The 22434-nt window shown below is 41.2% G+C and overlaps 1 protein-coding gene across 1 annotated transcript in view; it reads right to left on the bottom strand.

The window, feature by feature from the left end:
* The window catches only part of WDPCP (WD repeat containing planar cell polarity effector), a 166845-nt gene that overhangs the window by 61568 nt on the left and 82843 nt on the right, over positions 1–22434 (bottom strand). Inside the window, exon 12 of the mRNA XM_065402010.1 lies at positions 14861–14924. Coding sequence (XP_065258082.1) covers positions 14861–14924 — 64 coding nt within the window. The remainder of the gene's footprint in view (positions 1–14860; positions 14925–22434) is intronic.

Here is a 22434-nt window from a genome sequence, read left to right as displayed (position 1 = left end):
GACGATGCCACATTAGCCTAGTAAAGTGTGAGACTTAATTCCCTGGGGAAGAGGTATTGAAGCCAAAAAAGTATGTCTCCTGAATGAAGCGTCTAATCCATCTAGACAACAATTGTCAAGAAATAGGTTACCCTTTTTTATTTTCTGCACAGGAAAATAGGAGAACATCTAAAGTTCTTTGTCCTATCTAAAGAGTAAGCCAAAGCTCTGTTTACTTCTAAATCATTCTAGTAATGTGTGTAGCATGGCTTCAGCCCTATGGGCAAGAGGTTTGGGGCAAAAAAGATGAAAGATTGAAAGATGAAATAAAGAACATTCTCCCAGAGGTTCATAAGGTTGTTTCATTAATTGTGTGAGAACCAAGTTAAGATCCCACAGTGGAGGGAGACCCTTCATGGGGGATCGCTAAGTAAATCCCTTTACTGACTCATGTTTGAATACTGACTTATTGTTAACCAGAGTGTGAAAACCAGTATGTCTGATAAACAGCGTTTAATCAAGGATAAAGACAGAACAGGAATTTTGAGATTAAGCATGATTTGGACTGGGTCTGATGAAGGAGGTATGCTATTTTCAACTGCCCACATAGAGAGCACATTTTAACACACTCCATTTTCTAGTTGATTCTTTCCTAGAATTAATTAAAATAGTTTGTACATCAGCTGAACATGAAAGCTTGAAGTTAGTTAGAAACCTATCGTCCACACTGTCAGCTGGAGAGAGTTTGGGTCTGGGTGACAGACTCAACTGCTCTGGTGGGTCAATAAATCTGGATAGACCGGGAGGGTCTTGAAGTTCCCTGTCAACAGGTGGAGCAGGATTGGGAACCCTTGTTGCCTGGCACAAGCCAGGGTGATTAGAATAATACTGGTCTTGTCCGGCTTTATCTTGTGTATGACCTTCAGCATGGGGGGGGGGGGGGAAAGTACCCAAGAACCCTTGATTCCATAGTAGGAGAAATGCATCTGAGATCAAATGATTGTCTATCCCCACCCTCAGATCAAACATCTGACACCTCATATTTATTTGGTTGCTAATAGGTTTATGGCTGGGTGTTCCCACTGTACAGAGATTCCCTGTGCTTCTGATGTCTTCAGGGACCACTCTTGTGTATCCACGTTGACCCTACTGGGTTGATCTACTAGGTCATTGTTCTTTCCTGCATATATAGTGCTATCAGAAATACACTATGAGTAATGCACCATTTGCATAATAGCACTTCCCTGCAGAGCCAGGGAGAGTGGGCTCCTCCCTGCTTGTTTATATAATAAACTGCTGTGGGACTGTCTGTGACCTCTTGAACAATCTTGTGTTGAACAGGAAGTAGAAAAGCCTTTAACACCCAATGAATTCTAGAAGGTTTTTGTGGAATCTTGTCTTGGGAGTCAATGACTTCTTGCATTGAAGGTGTGGCAATGAGCTCCCATCCTACATTGGATGAATCCACAGTGACAGTCACTGATGGTGCTGGAGGGCTGTACTGTACACCCTGGAGCACATTTTATGGTTGAGTTCACCACTGTAACGATAGCAGCACCTTTGTCAGAATGATTAGTTTCTGATACATGCTATTTATGCTCTGTCTGTAGTTGGCGAACAGCCAGTGTTGAAGGGTTCTCATCTTTAGATGAGCATATGGAATGACATAGGTTATTAATTAATCAGAGGTAGAATATTACTTGCTGAGATGATTGAGTTTGTAGACTGTGTGTAGCAACTTGGATGGTTTCAAATCTTTCTCGAGGAAGAAGAGCTCTGTTTAGCTGATGATAGGTATTGATTTAGTCCATTCCAGATCAGATTTTTTTGATTTATCAGGAACCTCGGATTTTCGAAAAGGATACAATATGAGAAAATGGCTTTGCAAAGATGATTTTCTGATTATGTTTTTTTATTAGGCAATTATCCAAGTAAAGATAAGCATGTATCCCTTTCCTTCACAAGTAAGCGGTTACCACTGACAGGCAGTTTGAATATCCTGAGGGTGGCAGACAGGCCAAACAGAAGGACTTTGTATTGGTAATGGTTGTTTCCTACTGTAAAGCTGAGGTATTTGTCATGGAATTTCTTAATGAAGATATTTAGTTTCCTTAGATCCATGATTGGTCAGAGACCACCACCTTTTTTGGGAACCAAGAAGTATCTTGAATAGAACCCTTTCCTTCTGAATTCCATTTGGACCTCCTCCACCACTTCTATTTTGAGAAGAGCCAGAACCTCTGATCTCAACAGACTCTTGTGAGAGGGGTCCCTGAACAAGGAGGGGAGTGGGGGATTGGAAAGAATCTCAAACTATATTGGATACCCACTGTGGATTATTCTAATTTAAACTGTCAAATGTGGGACCTGGGGCTTGGTCCTAAAGACATTACAGAAGGTTGTTTGCCTCCTGGTCTTGATTTAAAATTACTTCTTTGTTGAGAAGAGTGCTGTGGATCTCCTTGGATACTTCAGATAATAGTGTCTCCTCTACATCAGGTGTAAAAGAAGAGGAGGAAGGGTACTGTTGCTTTTGACATCTGGAGAGGGACATCCCTGGTTTTCTTTCTGGTTGCTAAGAAATGCCCAGAGACCCGGCAGTATATCTAGTCTCTTTCATTCTTTCTAGTTCTCTTTGGTCTGAAAAGACCCTCACCTTCAAAACAGAGATCCTCAACTTTTGCTTTGATTTCTGGTGGCAGTCCTGACAATTAAAGACAAGCTGTCACAAGGTGCTCCCTTTGCTACCCAGTGTGCCACGCTGCCTGGCCCGTTTGCATGGTCTTCTATTCACAACATACTCACAGTCTGTTCCTTTCTGCGACGTGTCCCTTTAATCTCAGATTCCAGGCACTGCAGAACCTAGCAGGAGGATCCTTCCACCCAACTATCTCTGCCACACCCAGCTCACTCTCTGAGTTCCCCTCTTTACTTCCCATTCCTGCCAATTGTATATCTTCCCCTGGCTGAGCTAATTAACTCATTAGCCTGATCACTGCCCAGAAGTGTCAACAATCCCCACATTACAGGCTAATTGATCCCAATTAAGCCTGTGATTCTCCCTTACACAATTACCTAAGTGAGCACTGTCACACAGGAAAAACCTTCTCAATGAAGTAGCAGACACAGCACCTCTGACCACAGAATCTGAGGAGTCAAAGATCACCTTGAAGACATATTTTTCCATTTGCTGAGTTTCCATTATGATCACATTTGCCAAACTTCCTCCGCTTGTCAGGAAGGAATTTGGAGGATATTAATAATTTTTCCCAAAGGTGATATTGGAAGTGAGCCATGACAGCTTGATAGTTTGCTACCCTTAAACCTAAAGTGGAGGAAGAGAAAACTTTCCCCCCCATCTTTCTCTGAGGGACTAGAATGGATCAATCCCCTTTCTGACCTTTAGATGGCTGCCTCTACTACCAGGAAGTATGGGGCAGGATGGGTATGAAAACCCTCTTGGGGAATTTATCTGCTTGTTGCCTGGAAAGTGGCTGGATTAGATGAGATGAGCTTAGTTGGGTGTAAAAGCCCATACAATAAAAGCAGAAAAAATCTGATGGAGGAATGAGAACCAAAGATGTCAAACACTGGGTGTGAGGTTTCTTCTACTGCAGATGTTGGTAACTTCAGTGTGGATGCCATCCTTTCTGTTAATTCCTGACCCGTAACTGCACCAGCAGACGGAGACTATGCAGAAGACACTCAGATGTTCTGATCGGGAGATGTCTGGTTGTCAGCGTCAGGATCCGCAGCCTACATCCCTTGTGTCATGTTCTTCTTCTGATATGCATCAGCAATCACAGTAGGAGACTGTGTTCCTTTTCTGGGTTTCACAGATCAATCTGGTAGCTTTAGATATTTAGGAATTAAACCCTGAGGTCCCACAGGGGGTTGCATTTGATCAGAATAAAATATGTGATATGGCTCCAGGTCTGAAGGAGTTGGCCAAAGGGGCCATGTTGGCTATGGATGCATATGCCAGTTGGACCAATACTCACCCACTGGATCTGGTTCATAATCCTAGCCACAAAGTAGAAATGGTTGGGATTTTGAATGTCTCTTGTTCAGGGGTGTGCACAAGGAGGGCAATCAGGGGCATGCCCCCCAATAATTGGCTGGGGCACAGAACTCCTCCAGCCCTGGGGTCACGGCAGTGCAAGTGAGCTCCTCGGGCCACAGAGGGAGCTGACTGCTTCTCCGGCCCCGTGGCCATGAGGGGAGAGCGAACTTCTCCGGCCCTGGGACCGCGGGGGAGAGTGAGCTCCTCGAGCCCCGGGCGATGGTGGGGGCACAGAACGCCATCAAATTTTTATTTCTGGGCACATCCCTGCTTTTGTTTAAATTGTGAATGACTTGAGGAAAGAGGAAGAACCTCTAATTCCATTTGCAGGAGTGTTTCCAATCTTGGATCCAGAGCAGAAGGTAGAGGTGAAAGCAATGGTCCTGCAAGGATAGTATTAGTGACAGCAGCTTGGTCAGAGAACCAAAAGGTGCCTTGGAAGGGGGGATCTGCCATACAGGAATCTTCAAAAGGATGCCAAAGTTAACTTAAAAGTGGTAAAAACCACCCATCTGAAAGTGTAAACGCTAACCGTGTGCAATCTTAACCATCTAAAACCTAAGCAAAAAGTTTCATAATGCACTTTTATTTAAACACAATTTGGACTGAAGGTCCAGAGAGGTTCCAAGTCCATCGCTGACGGTGGCTGGAAGGAACTGAGTGGCCGGAGGGCCGAGTCCCCTTTCATAGCCTTGCCCATAGAATATTCAGGAACAGTGAGGGGTGGCCCAGGAGGGGAGCTGTGAGCACTCCAATGGGCACTACTAGTTAAGGTCCTATCATCAGAACTGCACTCACTGGCACAACTCATGAGCGGGAATATACAGAAGCTACTCAGAGAACACTTATTTCACATGTGGCAAAAACAAAACACCTTCTCATTATCTTTTATCGTAAAGATAAAAATCCAAAGAGATATTTTATTCTGCACTCTAACTGCATGCAGGAATGTAAAGGGAATGGAATCCTTCCTTGAGACAGTGTCTCCAAGTAAAAAAGCCATGGCTATCTCCCAGACTCAGAGAGCTTCTGGTGAGAATATCCGTCTACATCTGGATTTTCTGACACCTTAATTTAGTGGACAAAAACCCTAATGGCACAAGCTCAAGGGTAACAGTTCTGGAAGACAGGTTTCAGAGTGGTAGCCGTGTTAGTTTGTATCAGCAAAAAGAACTAGGAGTACTTGAGTCACCTTAGAGACTAACACATTTATTTGAGCATAAGCTTTCGTAGGCTAAAGCCCACTTCATCAGATGCATGCATGCTGTAGCCCACGAAAGCTTATGCTCAAATAAATTTGTTAGTCTCTAAGGTGCCACAAGTACTCCTAGTTCCGGAAGAGGAGCAGAAGATAGAGAGATGAAAAGAAATATGAGAGTGACAGAAAGGAAAAAGAGGGGGAAAGACAACAGCCATATTCCAAAAACATTTCCCCCCTAATTTTGTAAAAAAATAAATAAGATTTAAGGAACAAAATGTCACCTAACAGTATTTTTTCATTAAAATCTCTCTCTTTCTCTGTATGGTACCGTCAGTTTCACAGATCTTCTCCCTTTGTCTCCATAGTGTTATCCCTTACCATGCTTGTGACCCTTTGGCTTGCTCTGCATTAGCTTGTCAACCTTAAAGCATATAGGGAAAGACGAATGACTGCTTGAAAAGATGGCTTGTCAAATACTCAATCGTCTCCCCCACGTCTAATGGCACCAACAGTAGTATTGAAATTAAAGTACATGAGTGGAAGAGCCAGGAGCATCAGAAAAACATTAGTGAAGGGTGAACGGTCAAGGAGGAGGAACTGCAGTTCCTCAGAATGAAGGGGTGCGGACTTTCAGAATCCCAAAGTCTGGATGTTTTTGGATCATCTTCTGAGCACAAACACAGGTGTGATTTAACAAGAATGTGGCAAGTGTCTTGGGGCAAAGTAATTAGTTAGAAACTTGCTGCAAACACTGTACTTCCTCTGTGTAGAGGGGCCTGAGTCACAAAAGTTATGATGTTTATCAAGATTTAAAAGTTTAAAGACCTGAAGAAGAGCTTTGTGTAGGCTCAAAAGCTTGTCTCTCTCACCAACGGAAGTTGGTCCAATAAAAGATATTACCTCATTCCACTTGTCTCTCTAAAAGTTGATACTGTCAGCTTACTCAAGATAACAGCTATAAATTAGATGGCTTTGGGATGAGTCATTTGCATGTATGGCTAGGATCTACTCTCACATCTACAGATTATGGAGGAAATTTGGGAGTTGGGAGCCTAATTGTCCTTTGTGCCTTTAAAATTTCCCCATATATTAAGTTTAGGGGTTCTGGTTTTCAATATAAACTGAATATAACAATGATTGTAGATTTTCAAGAATTCATTTTAAATAATGTAAGGTGGAGAGCAATTTTATTAAAAATAAACCGAAAATGGCAAGATTCCCTTAAAGGGATTTTCAACAGAAATTTCATCTTGTAAACTTACAATCAGTATTTACTTCCTGTTCATGCTCTCTGCAATTTCATTCCAGCTCATGTAGCCACATGACGAGCAGATTTTGTTCAGGTGGTTACAGTGTTGAAACTTAAGATGTAAACAATAAAATGAGACTGCTTAAAATGTATGATTATTTAAAAAAACAAAACAATGTTTGTGTGATTTTTATTGATAATGAAACCACCAATTTCCACCCAGATGTATGCAGCTGAGATTCATAAACCTGTAAAACCTGTTTTGTTTTAAAGGAATTTACAAGACACGAAAATATCCAAAACCAAACACTAAAATGAGTAAAAATAGAAACCAAACCCTACAATCCCTAATTTTGTACATACATATATTTATAGATTATAAATATATTATTAATATTTATATATATATATTTAATTATAACAATTTTTCAGACTCTCAGTCAATGGGTTCCTGGATCAAATGATGATATTACCCAGAGAAAATAGGATTTTCTGTCCAAATCCTCTCCTCTTCTTCCTTCCCCCATGTAGTGATAACACTACAATCTTGTCTGTCACCTGGGCTCAAAATCTGAAGGTCATTTTTGTCTTCTCCCTTTTATTCTCCTCTCACACCAAGACTGAGTCCAGATGTCCTGTTTCTTCCTCTATGAGAGCTTCAAGACTCACCCAATCCTCTGTGTCTAAATAGCTAAAACTCTCAGCCATGTCTCAATCATTGCTTGCCTTGATTACTGCAGAATCTCGTCTCTAGGCTTCCTGACTCTCAACATTGCCCCATACAAGTATATCCAAAATATGGCCACAAAGATTTCTCGCCTGTAACTCTGATTATATCACCCCACTCCTTGAATCACTTCACTAGCTTCTCCTCTATTACATCAAATATAAACTTCTCACATTCACTTAGCTACATTACTTTGCTCCTTCTTGCTGATCCAAACTAATCTCTTATTTAGAGTGACCGGATATCCTTATTTTATAGGGATGGTCCCGATATTCGGGGCTTTGTCTTATATAGGCGCCTATTACTCCCCCACCTCTGTCTCGATTTTTCACACTTGCTATCTGGTCACCTATTACATTCATGCCAGTGAGGTGAGTCTCGATACTCCAGTAAGTCTGATTCTTCCACACGCATCTCCATGCCTTTTTCATGCTGCAACCAGTACATGGACTATCCTCCCAACTGTGATCCATAATGCCACTCACTCTCATTGTTATATGCCTCCTGAGAATACACTTCTTCTCAGGTGTCCACAAAAATTAAGTCAATAACATTCAGTCACATCTGCACTCTGTGTATAAGAGAACCACCAAGAGGTGCACATCCCTAAACTGGGTACCATCTACACGACTGTATTGCTTTAACCCTAGTCCTTCTTTCCCATGTCTCCTCCCTACTGTTTGTTCCCCTCACTCATTTTGTCACATCTAAAATTTAGAATGTGAGCAAATGTATGCAATTAGGGCAGGGAATATGTCTTTGTAGGTTATCATTTAAGTGCATCTCACACTTCTGAGAACTATACAATAATAAGACAGATTGCGAGCATCCGAAGATCAAGTGGGGAAAGGATAAGGTTTGGGATGAAGAATAGCGAGTCCCCAGATTGAAAGGGTGATGCCTTTCAGAATCCCAAAAGTATGGATGTGCTTGGACCAGTTTCTGAGCACAAACAAAGGTGTGATATAACAAGAATGTGCAAGAGCCCTGGGGCAAAGTAATCAGTTAAGAGTTTGCAGCGAACACTGTACATCCTCTGTGTGTAGGTCTGCCGTGGTTGTCAGGTGAGAGGGGCCTGAGTCAAAAAAATTATGATTTTTATCTAGATTAAAAAGTTAAAAGTTTATACTGTCAGCTTACTCGAGATAGCTGAAAATCAGATGGCTCTGGAACAAGTCTGAGCTTACAAATATTTGAATATGTAGCCAGATTCTGTCCACGTATATAATAACGTTTATATCGATTATGTTTAGGGATTCTGGTTTTTAGTTTAACCTGAAAACAGCACTGATTGTAATTTTTTTTTTAAAATAATAAAGTTGGGGGGAAAACAACTACAGAAAATGACAACGTTCCTTTAAATGTACTTTCAACAAACAGAAATTTGCACTTTGTTTACTGTAAATTACAGCCTGTATTGCTCCCTGTTCATGTTCTTGGATTTTCTTCTTGGTCCTGTGTGAAGGCACTCAGGTAGTACGGTAATGGGGACCCTATCAGCACCTCACGTAGATAGAACAGCAGCCTGGTAAGTGGCCTTTTTTTGTGTGGCTATGCAGAGTGCTTTAACATTGGAAGCAAAAAATAAATATGACAGTTTAAAAAACCCTATTGTAAGTTATTTTTAAATACCATTTTATATAACTTGTCATACTAATTAAACCACCAATTTCTGCTCAAATGTGTGCAGTCAATCTATATAACAGGAGTCCAGAATTGTCTCTCTCTCTCTGTCTGTCATTTTGACACCTAGAATGTGTGTTGGGTCCGTGTGTAGCATGGGAAATGCTAGAAGTAAGCTGAGAGCTCTTTTTGTTTAGAACATCACCTGGTTCAATCATCACTGAGATTCACGGTCTGTTAACATCTACTTTTTAAACTTCTCAGCCATTTTCGCCTTATGTTTTCCAAATTATGCCCATATGACAGCACAGGCTTTCACCTCATATTCAAATTAACCTACCAAATGGGATTTTATTAGGAAATTACAAAACATGAAATGAGGAAAAAAGAGAAACCAAAACCCAGATTCCCTTACTATGTACATCAACGAATGAAAACAAAACGATGTAATAAAATTCTTAACATGATTGTAACAGATTTTTTTCACATAATCAACCAAGAGATTATCACATCAAATATCACATTACCTATCAGAAACAATCAGGAAAATAGATTTTCCTGCTGGCTATCAAGAATATGTTGAAATGGCTGGCTTTTACCATTTAACAATTTGATTAGTTCCAGGAGATGCTTTTTATGCTCATCTTTGCAACTTATGCAGAGCTAGCCCTCAGTGAGCAGAAGTCATCTGAAACACTGTTGCGCATATGTCTATAGGATATTTCTGGGCAAAATTCCAACATTTCTTCAGAAATTACTTACACTTTCCTCATCAGTGTCTCACCCAAGGTCTGACACTTTTATTAACGTGCCGGTTGCTCGGGTTTCTGCTACCTTTGGTAAAGTGGATGGCCTTTTGAATTTTCAGCAGCGGAGAGCTGGAACACACTACAAAAGGATTTAAAGCTAACAACCCTTATATCGCTTGATCTTTTCTGTCATAGATTGGATCAGTCATCGTCCAATAAATGTAACTGTTATTCATGATATATTATGTCCTCTTCTATTTTACTTTTTTTTTTTAATTGAACTTTGTGGGAGTTTATATAATTGATGGATTTGTATGTGACGTGGTGCTAAGAGTGTTGCAGAGGAATAAAGCAATGTCTGAATGTGTATTATTATAGCATCATGTTAGTGATGCTATAGTGATAGCTGAGGAAGAAACTTTCAGTATGAATCCCTGTCTTCAGATACTTTTAATTTTATGAAAACAAAAAAGATTTTGGACTGAATTTTCTCATCCTATCTCACAATCCCAAGATAGTTTGTTATAAAGGCTTAAGAAAAGGGTGCACATACCGTATGCATTAAGGTCTAAATTTAAAAGTATATACTTAGATTGTAAACGGTTCAGGGCAGAGACCATCTCTTTGTTATATATGTTGTGTGCCTAGCACAATGGGACTGAAGCCTCCACGTGTTACCCCCATGCAAATAAACAATAATTTCTGAGGTATACGTGGCTTTGAATTTCCCAACTGTTGTATGTTTAAAATTTCAGCCATATGACTGTTACCTAAATGTAAGTATTGCTTGTTCGTTTTTTATAAATGAGCATTTTCACTTCACTGAGTGGTGAATAAGCAATGAGAGGCTTACTGGGGAGGTGTATTTTGATGGGGGATTTGAAAGAGAGAGGGTGGATCCTGCTTCCTGCACAGGGTTAGGGAAAGCATATTAGGCCCTAGAAACTGCAGGGAAGGCAAGGGCACATTATAAAAGGATTGATTCTGAAGCCAGGACGGAGTAACTGAAATGTAAAGCATTCCACTCATGTGAAACAGCTGTGAGATCAGAATCAGGCCCCAAAAGAGCAGTTATGGGGGAGGGTATTGCTGGAGTAAAGGGAGTGAGACAGAGAAAAAGAAAAGATGAGAGCAGAGTGTCAACTTGATGTGGAAGGGGAGAGGGAGCCAGTGGATAGGTTTGGAAGGGGAAGAGATACCAGAGCCACTAATGCACAAATGTAACAAAAAGCACATTACAAATATACTCAAATAATAACATGGGCCCAATTCTGCTTTCATAGACATGGTTAAAATTGCCACTGTTTTCCTGTGTAAGCCAGGGCAGAAATTTGCCCTGAGGGTCTAATTTAGACCAACAAAAGGAGGGAAATGCAAAGTTAAGCCCTCCATTGTAATATCTTCTGCTGCTATTGAATTGTGTCTGCAGCTTCCCCAGGGCAAGTATGGGAAGAGAACACCACCACTACAGCTCTCAATAATTGTAAAAAGGTTCAGAATAGGCTTTCTGCTATTCTCCCAGTCTCTAAAATAGCTAGAGGTCTACATGTCTTCAGTGTTTGTGTTGACAGAGCATCCTTCACCTGAAAAGGGGCTAGGTTTGATGTTAAGTGGGCAGAATTAACACCAAAAAGGGACCTAGTTTGTATGAATGATCTGAAACAGGCACAAAAAAGAGGCAAAAATTATCTTAATTTAATATTGATCTTAGTTGGAATAACTTTTGGTTTAAAGTCATCTCAGAATTGCTATCGACAGGAAGCTGGCGTCTGATGATATGAAATTTTACACATCTGTAGACTAAATTAGAGATACAAATACAAAACTGAGCACTCAGGGATACCATTGTGCAGATTTGTGTCATTCCCTGGAAAACGTCACATGATGCAATTGGGATAGGTTACAGTAAAGACATATCATGGAAGCATATGTTAGTGACTGCATAGTTAAGTTTGCTTTTCAGGTCTGGTATGAAACTTATGAAACTGTGCCATGCTACAAGCTAGTCCTATGGAAATGCAAGTGTGTGTTTACATACAACATCCTTTAGTGAGTCAGCAGTTAAACAGGATGTTGGAACCAGCTCCAAGAAGACAGTGGGAACTTGTTTTGAAGCCTGCATAGTAGAACCATGACAATTACTCTGAGACTGTTATTTCATTTGGTATATAACATCATATCATAAAGAGTCACTGTGCCTATGAAGCAATCACATTTTAGTCATTTTCATTTAAAAAAGAACGAAAGGCAGCAATCTCTATTAAGGGCCAAAAAGGATCTGGTTTCTCGTGGATGCACCTCAAGTATAACTTCACTTGTGAACCTCAAGCTGCCTGACAAAAAGTTGTGGCTGTCGTTGCTTCTTCTCTGGGCAAAAAGTAGCAGAGAAAAGAACAAACCATCAGCTTCAAAGAGTGGACTTTTAGAAGAGTAACTCCTTTTAATGTTAATTAGAGATGAGCTAAGGAGATAATCTTGGACATGGATCAAATTTAGGATAGAATTCCAGGTCAAAACTGCACCAGATCTAGGGTCAGGTTTAATATCACCAAAGTTTCACAAGCTCTCTTCATGAGATTTCAGCCCGGAGTGGCAGACATGTTGCTAAATTAGCAGCCCTTGTGAGATTTCTGCAATCCTGAATGGTGAGCCATCAGCTGTGTTGTTGAAATCTACAGTATCTTGGGGCTAAATTCAAACTAGTCTGGGAAATGGGCCCTTTCCAGTTTTACAATGCAATCTTGAACCAAAACTACATAAACAAGTTCTGAACCAGCAATTCCGATAAAGCCTCACTTGTTCCCCTTGAAATATAAGGGTGGAGAGCAGGGCTGGAATAAGGCACAGACACTACAGGACACAGATTGCTCTGGCCTTTGGAGTCACACAGTGATGTCAGAATCAAGGGCTTTGGTTCAGGGATGGGGCTATGGGGTGACTCCTTGGGAGTGTGCCTAGAATGCCAGATTGCCTAGAGTCAACCCTGGTGGGGAATATGAGTTGGTTTGGATTAGAAGTCCCACTGTGGACCCAATCACCTCTAGAGTTAATAGGAATTTAGTGGTGGACGCGCCACGTACCAAATTGAAAATATACCCCCGAGTACTTCAATTGACTGTTTTTTCAAGTACAGCATCATTTCTGGGAGCTACTACAATAATCAGTAACCATAATGCTGTAGCTGAATATAACGACAGGACTCAGCGGGCTGAGACAAGACCTTGTCTACACTGGATTTTTTAACCACTGGTGAAGCTACTGTTAAGCCTGAGTAACTACATTGGTACAAGCCATGTTACACCCATGCTCTGCATCTAGATTAGGGGATTGCACCATAGCACCCACATTGGTATAGTTACACTGGTGGGTAAAACTCCAGGGGAGACAAACCCCAAACCGCAAGGCTAGACTCGGTGAGTTTGGAAATCACAGCTTCAGTTAATTACACTGACAACCAATGTAACCAATGGGCAAATAAAACACCCTTTCAGCTAGTCCAGACAAGGCCTTACATGGGTGTCACTCCACTGAAGTCAATGGACTGGATTCTCCAGTGGCCAAGTTCACTTTGTGCCACATACGCTGACTCAGTGTAAAGCAAATTTAAAGTGTTCAGAGATTTGTGTTGGAGAATATCCCCTGTGTAAGGGGAATCTCCACCAGCACAAACCGGGCGACTTCTTCCTGGGATGGAACTCCCCCTTCTGGTCCAAGGAGGAAGGGGACATGTTGGGGAGGGGGGTATCAGAGGAGTAGAAGGGATATGATGGAGCAATTTTTGGTGTTTGGGACCTTATGCCTTAAATTACAGCTGCCCCCCTGCTGATTTTAGTGTACACCATGCCAGGTGGTTGAGAGTCAGGAACTCATGATTGGCTCCCTCTCAGCCCTCTCTCCCCCCCACAGCAAACAATCTCTGCTCAGGCACAGTGAGAATCGAGCCCAGTGGCGTTAAATTGGTGAAAGTGAGAGCAGAATCATTTCCCAAGCCTCTCCATGGTTACAGATCTCAACACTGCTACATCAAAGTCTTGTGCAGAAAAGATTATATTATTGAGAGAGCAAGAAAGAGAGAGAGGAGAAAGATGAGATGAAAAGAAAAAAAAAACAATGTTTGGAGGGGATATAAATAAATACAAAAATATGTAATGATTTCCCTAAAAGTATGATATTCCCATCACATTCTTTTGATGCATACTTAGAAAAGTTTATCATAGTATACACATCTTTCTAATTAGATGGAACAAGCCACATGATTAGAGCTGTGGCAAAAAGCATCAAAAGATTCATAGAACTCTTTATATAATTAGACAGGACGTTTTATAACCCATAAAAGAAGGATTTAATTGTATCATTTAACATACAATTTAAATATCAAGATCAAACTAGCAGGGCAAGTGACTTAATGGGATAAATAATATTAACATCTAGTGCCAAAGCTTAATTTAAACAACAGAATGTCTTCATTATGCAAGAGAGTCAAGCAAATGAGACTTTCAAAGGGCTTTTTAAAAAAAAAAACAAGCCCTTTCCCTATTGTTCTTTGAAAACAACTAAATCAGCTGCATAGCAGCGACACGCTGAGAGCCGAGGAAAGAACTCCTGGCTTTGTCCATCTGACCTCACTGTGACATTGTGGTGCAAGATCTTATAAAACAAGAGCCTCCTGCAGACCTTGCACATAGGACCTTTTAAAAACCGGTTAATTTTACTTTTGTAGCTAATTAAATGGGAGGGCCAAAGAGCGCACAAAATGTAAAACTGCTTGGGTTGACGTTGCAGCTTTGTTGTTTTAAAAGTACCTGGAGGAGCGTTCATAATTTGTCACTTTCCACAGAAACCTAAGAGACACACTGAGAGCATTCGGTATCCCCAGGATACGGTCTGCTCTTGTGTCCTGGCCTCGGCAGCTGTACTTCTTAAAGGAATGGATTAGAAACATTTAAGCTTATTAGAGTGAAAGATGACATGCACCCACATCTGACACAGGAGGAGGAGGAGGAGGAAAGTTCAAGAATGTATATATTAATTCCTGAAAAACATAAAACAGTCTTGAGGCCCTGGCAAGGAAAATGTCAGCAACTCAAAAGCTACTAGATTGCTATTGACCAGTTTCATGATGGCAAGGGGCAAGCCAAGTAGAATAAAGCCTTCTCCAGTATGTGTCTAATACTGCAAATGACACTGATCCTTTTTAATGTGCACAAAAGCTGACAACTAACTCATCTCAGGAACAGCAATCACAAAGCGATCTACAGGAATGACTCACCATAAACAGGTCACGAGCACCTATGTCAACAGCGAGCAGAAATGCCTTTTCAAATCTCTGATACCTGCAAGAAAAGGTGAAATGTATCATTTGCTGAGGAGGAGAACACCAGTTTGAGAGATTCAGTGTACTCTGTGTTAATGTGCAGATGAACTGACAGCTGGTAAAAATCTATGAGGTGTGCTGCCTCTGCTTCAGTTCTCATCTAAAACATATATTGCATTTATTATGAACCCCAAAAGGGAGGCCCCAGGTGACTGGTGAAATCATTTGTGAGATAGCCTGGAGATCACAGAACTATGAAAATATGATGACAGCAACACTACTGAGCACTTTCATCTTCTAAACATTTTAGCAATCAGCATGCTTTGATCTAGTTAATGTCAATGGGAATTGAGGGTGTTTAGCATCATACAGGATCAGGACATAACAAATTAATCCTTATAACAGCCCAGGGGGTTAATTAGATAAATATTATTGGCCCCAATCACCCCCTCCCATGGTAAAACCTGTGAGAGAAAGAGCTGGGGGAGAAATCTGTGAGGATCCCCCCCAATAAAAGACTAATGTACCCACCCCAAAATTGTCAGGACTCCAGGGGGCCATATGGAAGGGGCATGTCATTGCACTGGCTCTGAACTTTGGCAACCTCCCTCCAGCCCAGCTCCCTGACAATGCAGTTCCATTGGAGTCATGCTACCTCATTGTGACAGACTCCAGGTACCCCCTAGAGCAGTGGTGGGCTGTTCCCTGCCAATGGGAGCTGCGGGCGGCTGTGCCTGCGGACGGTCAATGTAAACAAACTGTCTCGCGGGCCACCAGCAGATTACCCTGACGGGCCATGTGCGGCCCACGGGTTGCCCACCGCTGCCCTAGAGGCAGCGCTATCTTGTCTGGGTAAGCTCCACAGGGCTGGAAAGGGAAGAGAGGCAATAGAACACCCCCGGTCCCACAGACTCTTCTCCCTACCCAGAATGGCCCCCTTTCTAGCACAGATCTCCAGACCTACTGAGCGTTCTCTGCAGGGTCTGGTGAAGAGGAGAACAGGGCCACAGAGGTAACTGAGCCTCAATTCTGCATGGGAGGAGAGTGGAGATCCACAAGCAAAGGGTCCCAGTCCCATTTGAGCGTGGATTTAGAAGGCAGAGTCTTAGCCCTTATCCCCCTTTTACACCGCATGAGCTGCCTGCCTACAGAAGGAATCTGTGTCAGCACTGGGATCATAATTTCACTTTTGGTTCCCACTCCTATATTGAGATCACTAGACCAAGTGTTCCCAAACTGTTTCCGAACGTGAACATTTTAATAGAGAGATTGTCTTCTGGACAATAGCCCCTCCCAAGTGCAATCCCATGGACCACTTCCTTTCTCATTCACAAACATGCACCATCCTGCGGCAACTACAGCAAATGCTTACACGAGAAAGAAATATCAAGAGAACGTTGATGTATGTTTTTAATACAAAAAGTGGACATCTATAGAAGCAGCTGAAACCAAGGAGAGCCAGCCATCTGTAGGATACCATCAAGTGCTTTGTGTACCCTTCCAGCACCACAGACCACACTTTGACAACTGCTGCCCTAGATCATGCTCATCTAATGAGAGATCACGTATTATATCAGGGAATCTAGAAGAATTCTCAGTACAGAGGATCAAAACCACTCTGCGCTTGTTAAATGGAAGGTGAGGCTCCAGCTAGGGAGGACAGTATGGAAAAGAAAGTCTTGATATGGAAAAAGGTTTACTAATCTATTATGCTGTCTGCATGTTTCACCATATAACAGTTCAGCTGAATAATGTGAGATTTTGATTTTTTTTATAGTGTATATGTTTTCTGGTAAAGTATTATTCTTGTAAACAGTCTGAAAAATCTGTATGAAATGAAATAGCGTATTTTAAAAAGATTATTTTTTGATTTGCAGAATAACAAAAAGTAAAATAAAATAAAACATCTCAGTTACTATAAGCACAGTGTGTCCATAGTTAAGGATGCACAAGTGTTTCCATTTTAAGAGGTAATATTTAGTTGCTTATAACTTTTTTACTCTTTTACCTTTCTGGCCAAAATTTGACAGGTTTATTCTCACTCAGGGAACAGATTTTCTTTGAAAGTTTGAGCCAAAGCAATTCTGCTATTTTTGAGAATGAAGACAATGGAAAATAATAGTTTTTTTCCCCATTTATGAAAAACATTCGTGCCTTTTTTGCTTTTTAAAAAATAACAACGGTACTGCGTCACTTGTAGATGACAGAAACTTGAAATTTGGCAGCAGGAGGTCACAGATGATGGTCTGGTGAAAACTGACTGTGATTTGTTAGTTAAGAGGGTTCAAAAGTTGTGTTTTGTGAGGGCTCAGTGGATTTTGTAAGACAATCTATTAGTGGTCTGCCAATATTCTGTTGGGTTTTCACAGGCCTGGTTAGATCAGGAAAGTTAGTGGGCAGTGCTGGGACTTTTTCTAAGTTAGTGAAAGTGCACAGGGAAGAACGCAGTCCTTCTTTCCTTTGATGAGTGAAATTGTCTCACTAGATGGACCACTGGTCTGATCCTGTATGGCAATTCCTATGTTTCTAGCCTGGGCCAAAGCATTGTTCTACCCAGCTCTGAAAAGCCTTCTGGCTCTTTTCTATAGCATGTTGGTGGCATGACACAGCAGAATGGAACCTAGAGCTAGCCAACAAGTGCTTTCCCTCAAGGGATGATGCTGGTGACAAGAAAGCAAAATAAATTAACATAAGCAGAAAAGGAAACAAACTCTCCCGCTTGGCGTTCCTATGCCCCTAGGTGTGGACTCCTAGCTTCCTAAAGACAATTTCCCACTGTGTCTTCCAATCACTAATTTACAGTCCTTCCTCTGAGCACCCCATAAGGCAGAGGTGGGCAAACTATGGCCCACGGGCCTGTCCTGCCAGGCCCTTGAGCTCCCGGCCAGGGAGGCTAGCCCCTGGCCCCTCCCCTGCTATCCCCCCTCCCCCACAGCCTCAGCTCGCCATGCCGCCAGCGCTCTAGGCGGCGGGGCTGTGAGCTCCTGCTGGGCAACGTGGCGGCGGGGCTGGCTCTGGCTGGGCGGCGCAGCTGCCAGTCCTGCTGCTCTGAGTGGCATGGTAAGGGGGCGGGGAACAGGGAGCGGAGGGGTTGGATAAGGGGCAGGGGGTCCCGGGAGGGGGCGGTCAGGGGACAAGGAGTGGGGGGGGTTGAATGGGTCAGGAGTTCTGAGGGGGGCAGTCAGGGGGCGAGAAGTGGGAGGGGGAGGATAGGGGGCGGGGGCCAGGCTGTTTGAGGAGGCACAGCCTTCCCTACCCAGCCCTCCATACAGTTTCAGAATCCCGATGTGGCCCTCAAGCCAAAAAGTTTGCCCACCCCGTCATAAGGGGAGGGGAAAGTGGAGCTGAAGTTAACCTCTTTATTACTGGGGTCCAGGCAGTGCCCCAGACCCGTCACACATCTATATCTCTGAAGTTTTTTGTAATATTTTGTATGAAGGATATTACATTAAAATACATTGCATTCTATAGTTCTTTTTAATTAAATGCTTTAACTGAGAGAAATACATAGATCGATGTTACAGCGGTACATATATGTTAGTGTCATGTATACCTTTTTCAGGAGGCACTCCAAAATTAAATGACAGTTCTCATTCCTACGTTTCTCAAATACAGAATAAAAACACATCCTCAGTCCCAAGAAGGAAAAGAGGAGACTGAATAGTTCAGTGAAACATGCCCTGTAAGATACCAACAAGAATACACCTACACTGTCTTCGTTTTTACACGGGAACAGTTAAAGGAACAATTTGAATGAGATCTGCTCCAGCCAAGACCATACTTGCCACCAAAAATGAAAAGTAATATTTTCCTTTGACTGACCTGCAGAACGGAATCATGGCCTTAAAACTGTCGGTTCTTTTCTGTCTCACAATGATTTCAATTTTTTCCCTTTAATCAACAGACATACTTCTGTCTCATTATGGCCCCTACTCAGAAAACCGTAAAGCCAGCTTGTTATTTCCAGAGCTGCACTGGAAAAAACTATCTACCAAAGAAATGCTCTTCAGAAACCAAGAGAGCTGGAAAGAACAATCACAGAGACTTCATAAATGATTATAAGTAGTATTGCTCTTAAATGAGGTAGTGTTTTGAATTAAAGTGACAAGTTTGGATTACCTATGCAACCAATATTAAATCTGTCAAGAAAGTGAACCTTTTGGGGTTTGTTTAAAACTAGCTTTATTTGCAAACCTTTTTTTTTTAAGTTCCTTTGGTGTGTAACACTCTATTTTCATTCTGTAGGGACAATTAGAAAGTGTCCTGTGTGATGTATTAGTGCAACGATACCGTCAAACAGATGATGCTTGTTTTACAATAGGGTTTTGTTGTGGGGAGAGCTCTTATTATTTCTAGCACACTCCGTTCATAGTTATCTGCCCCCTAAACAATAAAAAAATCCACCTTTTGTTCCTGCATTAAGATTACAGGGCGCAGAATTTGTTGCCTTCAAAATGGTGCTGATATACTACCGATCCTGAAGCGAACACTGTAACTTATTGCTTGCTTCAAAATAACTCTAGTAATCAAGACTTTGAAAAAAAGAGAGAAGAAAATTTGCCTGTAAACTATGAAGTTCAGCCACTTGTCTGGTCAAAGTGATAGCCAACAGAAATATGACCTTAGAGATTAGCACTTACATACTATTCAACTATACAGGGCAAATAGTAAAGCATTATTCTATGAGCTGTTTAGAGTATAGAATATTAAGTATAAAACCTAGTATAATAAATGATACTACTAGTATGTTCTTATATACCTACTTTCTATCTATAGGGCTCCTAACACTTTGAAAGATGAGTATTATCACCCCATTTTACAGAGGGGGAAACTGAAGCAGAGAAAGACTAAGTGACTTGCCCAAGACTACACAGGATGAAAAAAGACAGATTTAGGACCAAAATCTAGATCTCCTGGCTTCCAAACTGGTGGGCTGGACCTTGCTGTCTCCCTGTGTTAAAAGTGTGACTTAAACTGACAAAAGCCATAAAAGCTGAATGTTTGATTCTTATCTCACTTATATCACTTTTACACCAGTGTCATGCCATTGATTTTAGTGGGGTTACTCTTGATTTACGCCAGCATAAGAAAGGAGGAGAATAGGGCGCTCAGTCTGTAATCTGCCCTGTTAAATCTACACACAAGTATTAAACAGTGTTTAACTAGTGTTAAACAGAAACTGACTTTAAGTCACAAAAAATGTTTTGATGGCCTCAGCATGCAACCACCAACTCTTGCTGGAGGCCGCTCTGACAATTTCCCCTAAAATACTTCATCAACTTTAGGAAAAACAAATAAATATGCACATATACATGTCCAAATCATTGTAATTTATTTTTGCAGGGGTTTTTTGCAGACTCATAATGTACTGTTGTCTCTATTCTTTACTGGACCTAAACGGACTAGCAGCACAAATAAGATGCTTTGCACATTTTTCTCTTTTTTGTTGTTGTTTCTTTTGCTTTTTTAAAAGACTTTCTAGCTAGTAAGTCTGTTATTGTGAAAAGTGATAGTTGTATGTTAATATCACTTTTTCACAGCCTCCTAGATAGCTACTAAGTCTGTTGTGAAAACTGACATTAACAAACATACAAATACCATTTTTCACAGTAGACTTGCTCAGCCCCGGCAAGACTGGGGACAAATTAAGCCCTGGATGGGGAGATGGGTAGGGAGGCAGTGGGGACCAGGGGCGATGGGGGGAATGGATAGCGGACCGGGGGAGGCGGTGGGGACCAGGGGCAATGGGGGGGGGGGGTGAGGGGAAGGGGAGGCACCTGCCGCCATATGGCCGAGGATCTGCCCTGCACCTATTACATTTCTTTCACCCCCTAATTTTGTTATTGTATAAAAATTAAATCTAATTCATGTAATATACCTTATCTTTATGTACAGTGAACCAAATTCATGTTCCTGGATATGAGCAGGGGAGGAGGGTTCTCACTGATTTCAACTGGGGGCTCTGCAGGTATATTGGAGGGTAGATTTTGGCTATATATGTATTGCAATACCTAAACATAACACAGAGGCTTCAAGATAGTGATTCGTCCTTCACTCTGAATTTCATGGCTCTGAAAGTGGTCAAACTGTGTGTGTGTGTGTGTGTGTGTGTGGGAGAGGGGTATCTGTAAAATACATACAGTATATTAGTGCATCAAGGGTGAGATCTTCTACAGCCAGTTATAAGAAGCAACAGGAAAAAATCTGAGCAGAAACAGAGAAACAGAGAGTGGGAAATATACTGTAGACAAGGTGGAAACATTTCTTTAGGGACTAGTTAACAGCAACAAGCCTTCTTAGACATGCCCATTGACCATGTAAGCATATTCCTTGTGCTGGGCCGATAAAGGACAGCTGCATTATTTTTTTCTTGTCTTCAATAAGAGTACACAATATTTAGAAAATAATCTGTGGCAGAAGGGCTGTGGCACAAATATTATTTATAAACCCTTTCTTTTAATTGACGAAATCTTGAGCTCTCCTCATCTAGCAGTCCAATCAAGGATGATATGCACTATAAAAAGGAATATTTAAATACATGCTGAGGAAAGACAACAGACAAAAATGAATATTGAAAAAAAAATGTACATGCAATCAAATTCCACTGAAATTAAGTTTTAATTGTTCAATATTGTGTGACGCATATGCAAATATTTAAGTATTCGGAATATCAATCAAGTGTTTACTTACATCAAGCGATTGTATTTAAGCACATAAACAGATGATGAAAATATATTCAATCATCTACAACGCCCAACATTTACGGCAGGGTTTACAGGATCTCTTTAAATTCAGTTATTTCATTTAATATTTCAATTTAATAGCTCATTCTTTCATTCACTTTCTAGGCATTTTGCCCATTTCATAAGCACAATAATATTCATTATTATTCATAAAAGAAGACATTTCCCATACGTTCTCATATCAGCAAGTTTTGGAACAGAAGCAGTTTGCATGATTTTTCAAAATAAGTACTGCTTTTCTTTTAGCTACAATATTTTTTTCTTTTAAAATTAGACAAAACTAAAAATGAAGTTACGTGTTTTAAAAGGATTCTAACCGCCCTAGTGTGGGAGATCAGGCACAAAATGACCAGCGAGAATTCATTCATAATTTTACTGTGAATCTTGTGATATTTGATGTTTTACTTAAAATGTCAACTCCTGGAGACAAATGATTATGTGAAAAATCTCAGCTTTCATTTGAAACCCAAAGAAAGGGCAAAATCTTGCCCCCTTTGATTTCACCCCCAGTTTCTTGTTCTCCCATTTGGGTTGAAAATGTGATCCCTGAGTGAGCCCTGAAGGCTCAGAAACCAAAAGGCAAAGGAAAAGAACAGACCATTAAAAAAAAAATCTCATGATTTTGGGTGCCTGACTCAGGATTTTTGAATATATGGGGCTGGCAATATTGAATGTACCTGATATTTTCAATATGCCTAGACAGGAGATGAGCCTAAAGAAACAGTGGTCCAGTGTATTTCTGATATGCTTTGGGAGAAATGGATAAGCCACTGAATGTTTATTTGC

This window comes from Emys orbicularis, chromosome 3 (genome assembly GCF_028017835.1).
Source record: "Emys orbicularis isolate rEmyOrb1 chromosome 3, rEmyOrb1.hap1, whole genome shotgun sequence".
Classification (NCBI taxonomy): Eukaryota; Metazoa; Chordata; order Testudines; family Emydidae; genus Emys; species Emys orbicularis.
The sequence above is the reverse complement of the archived record's forward strand: the minus strand, read 5'-3'. Positions and strand labels throughout refer to the sequence as shown.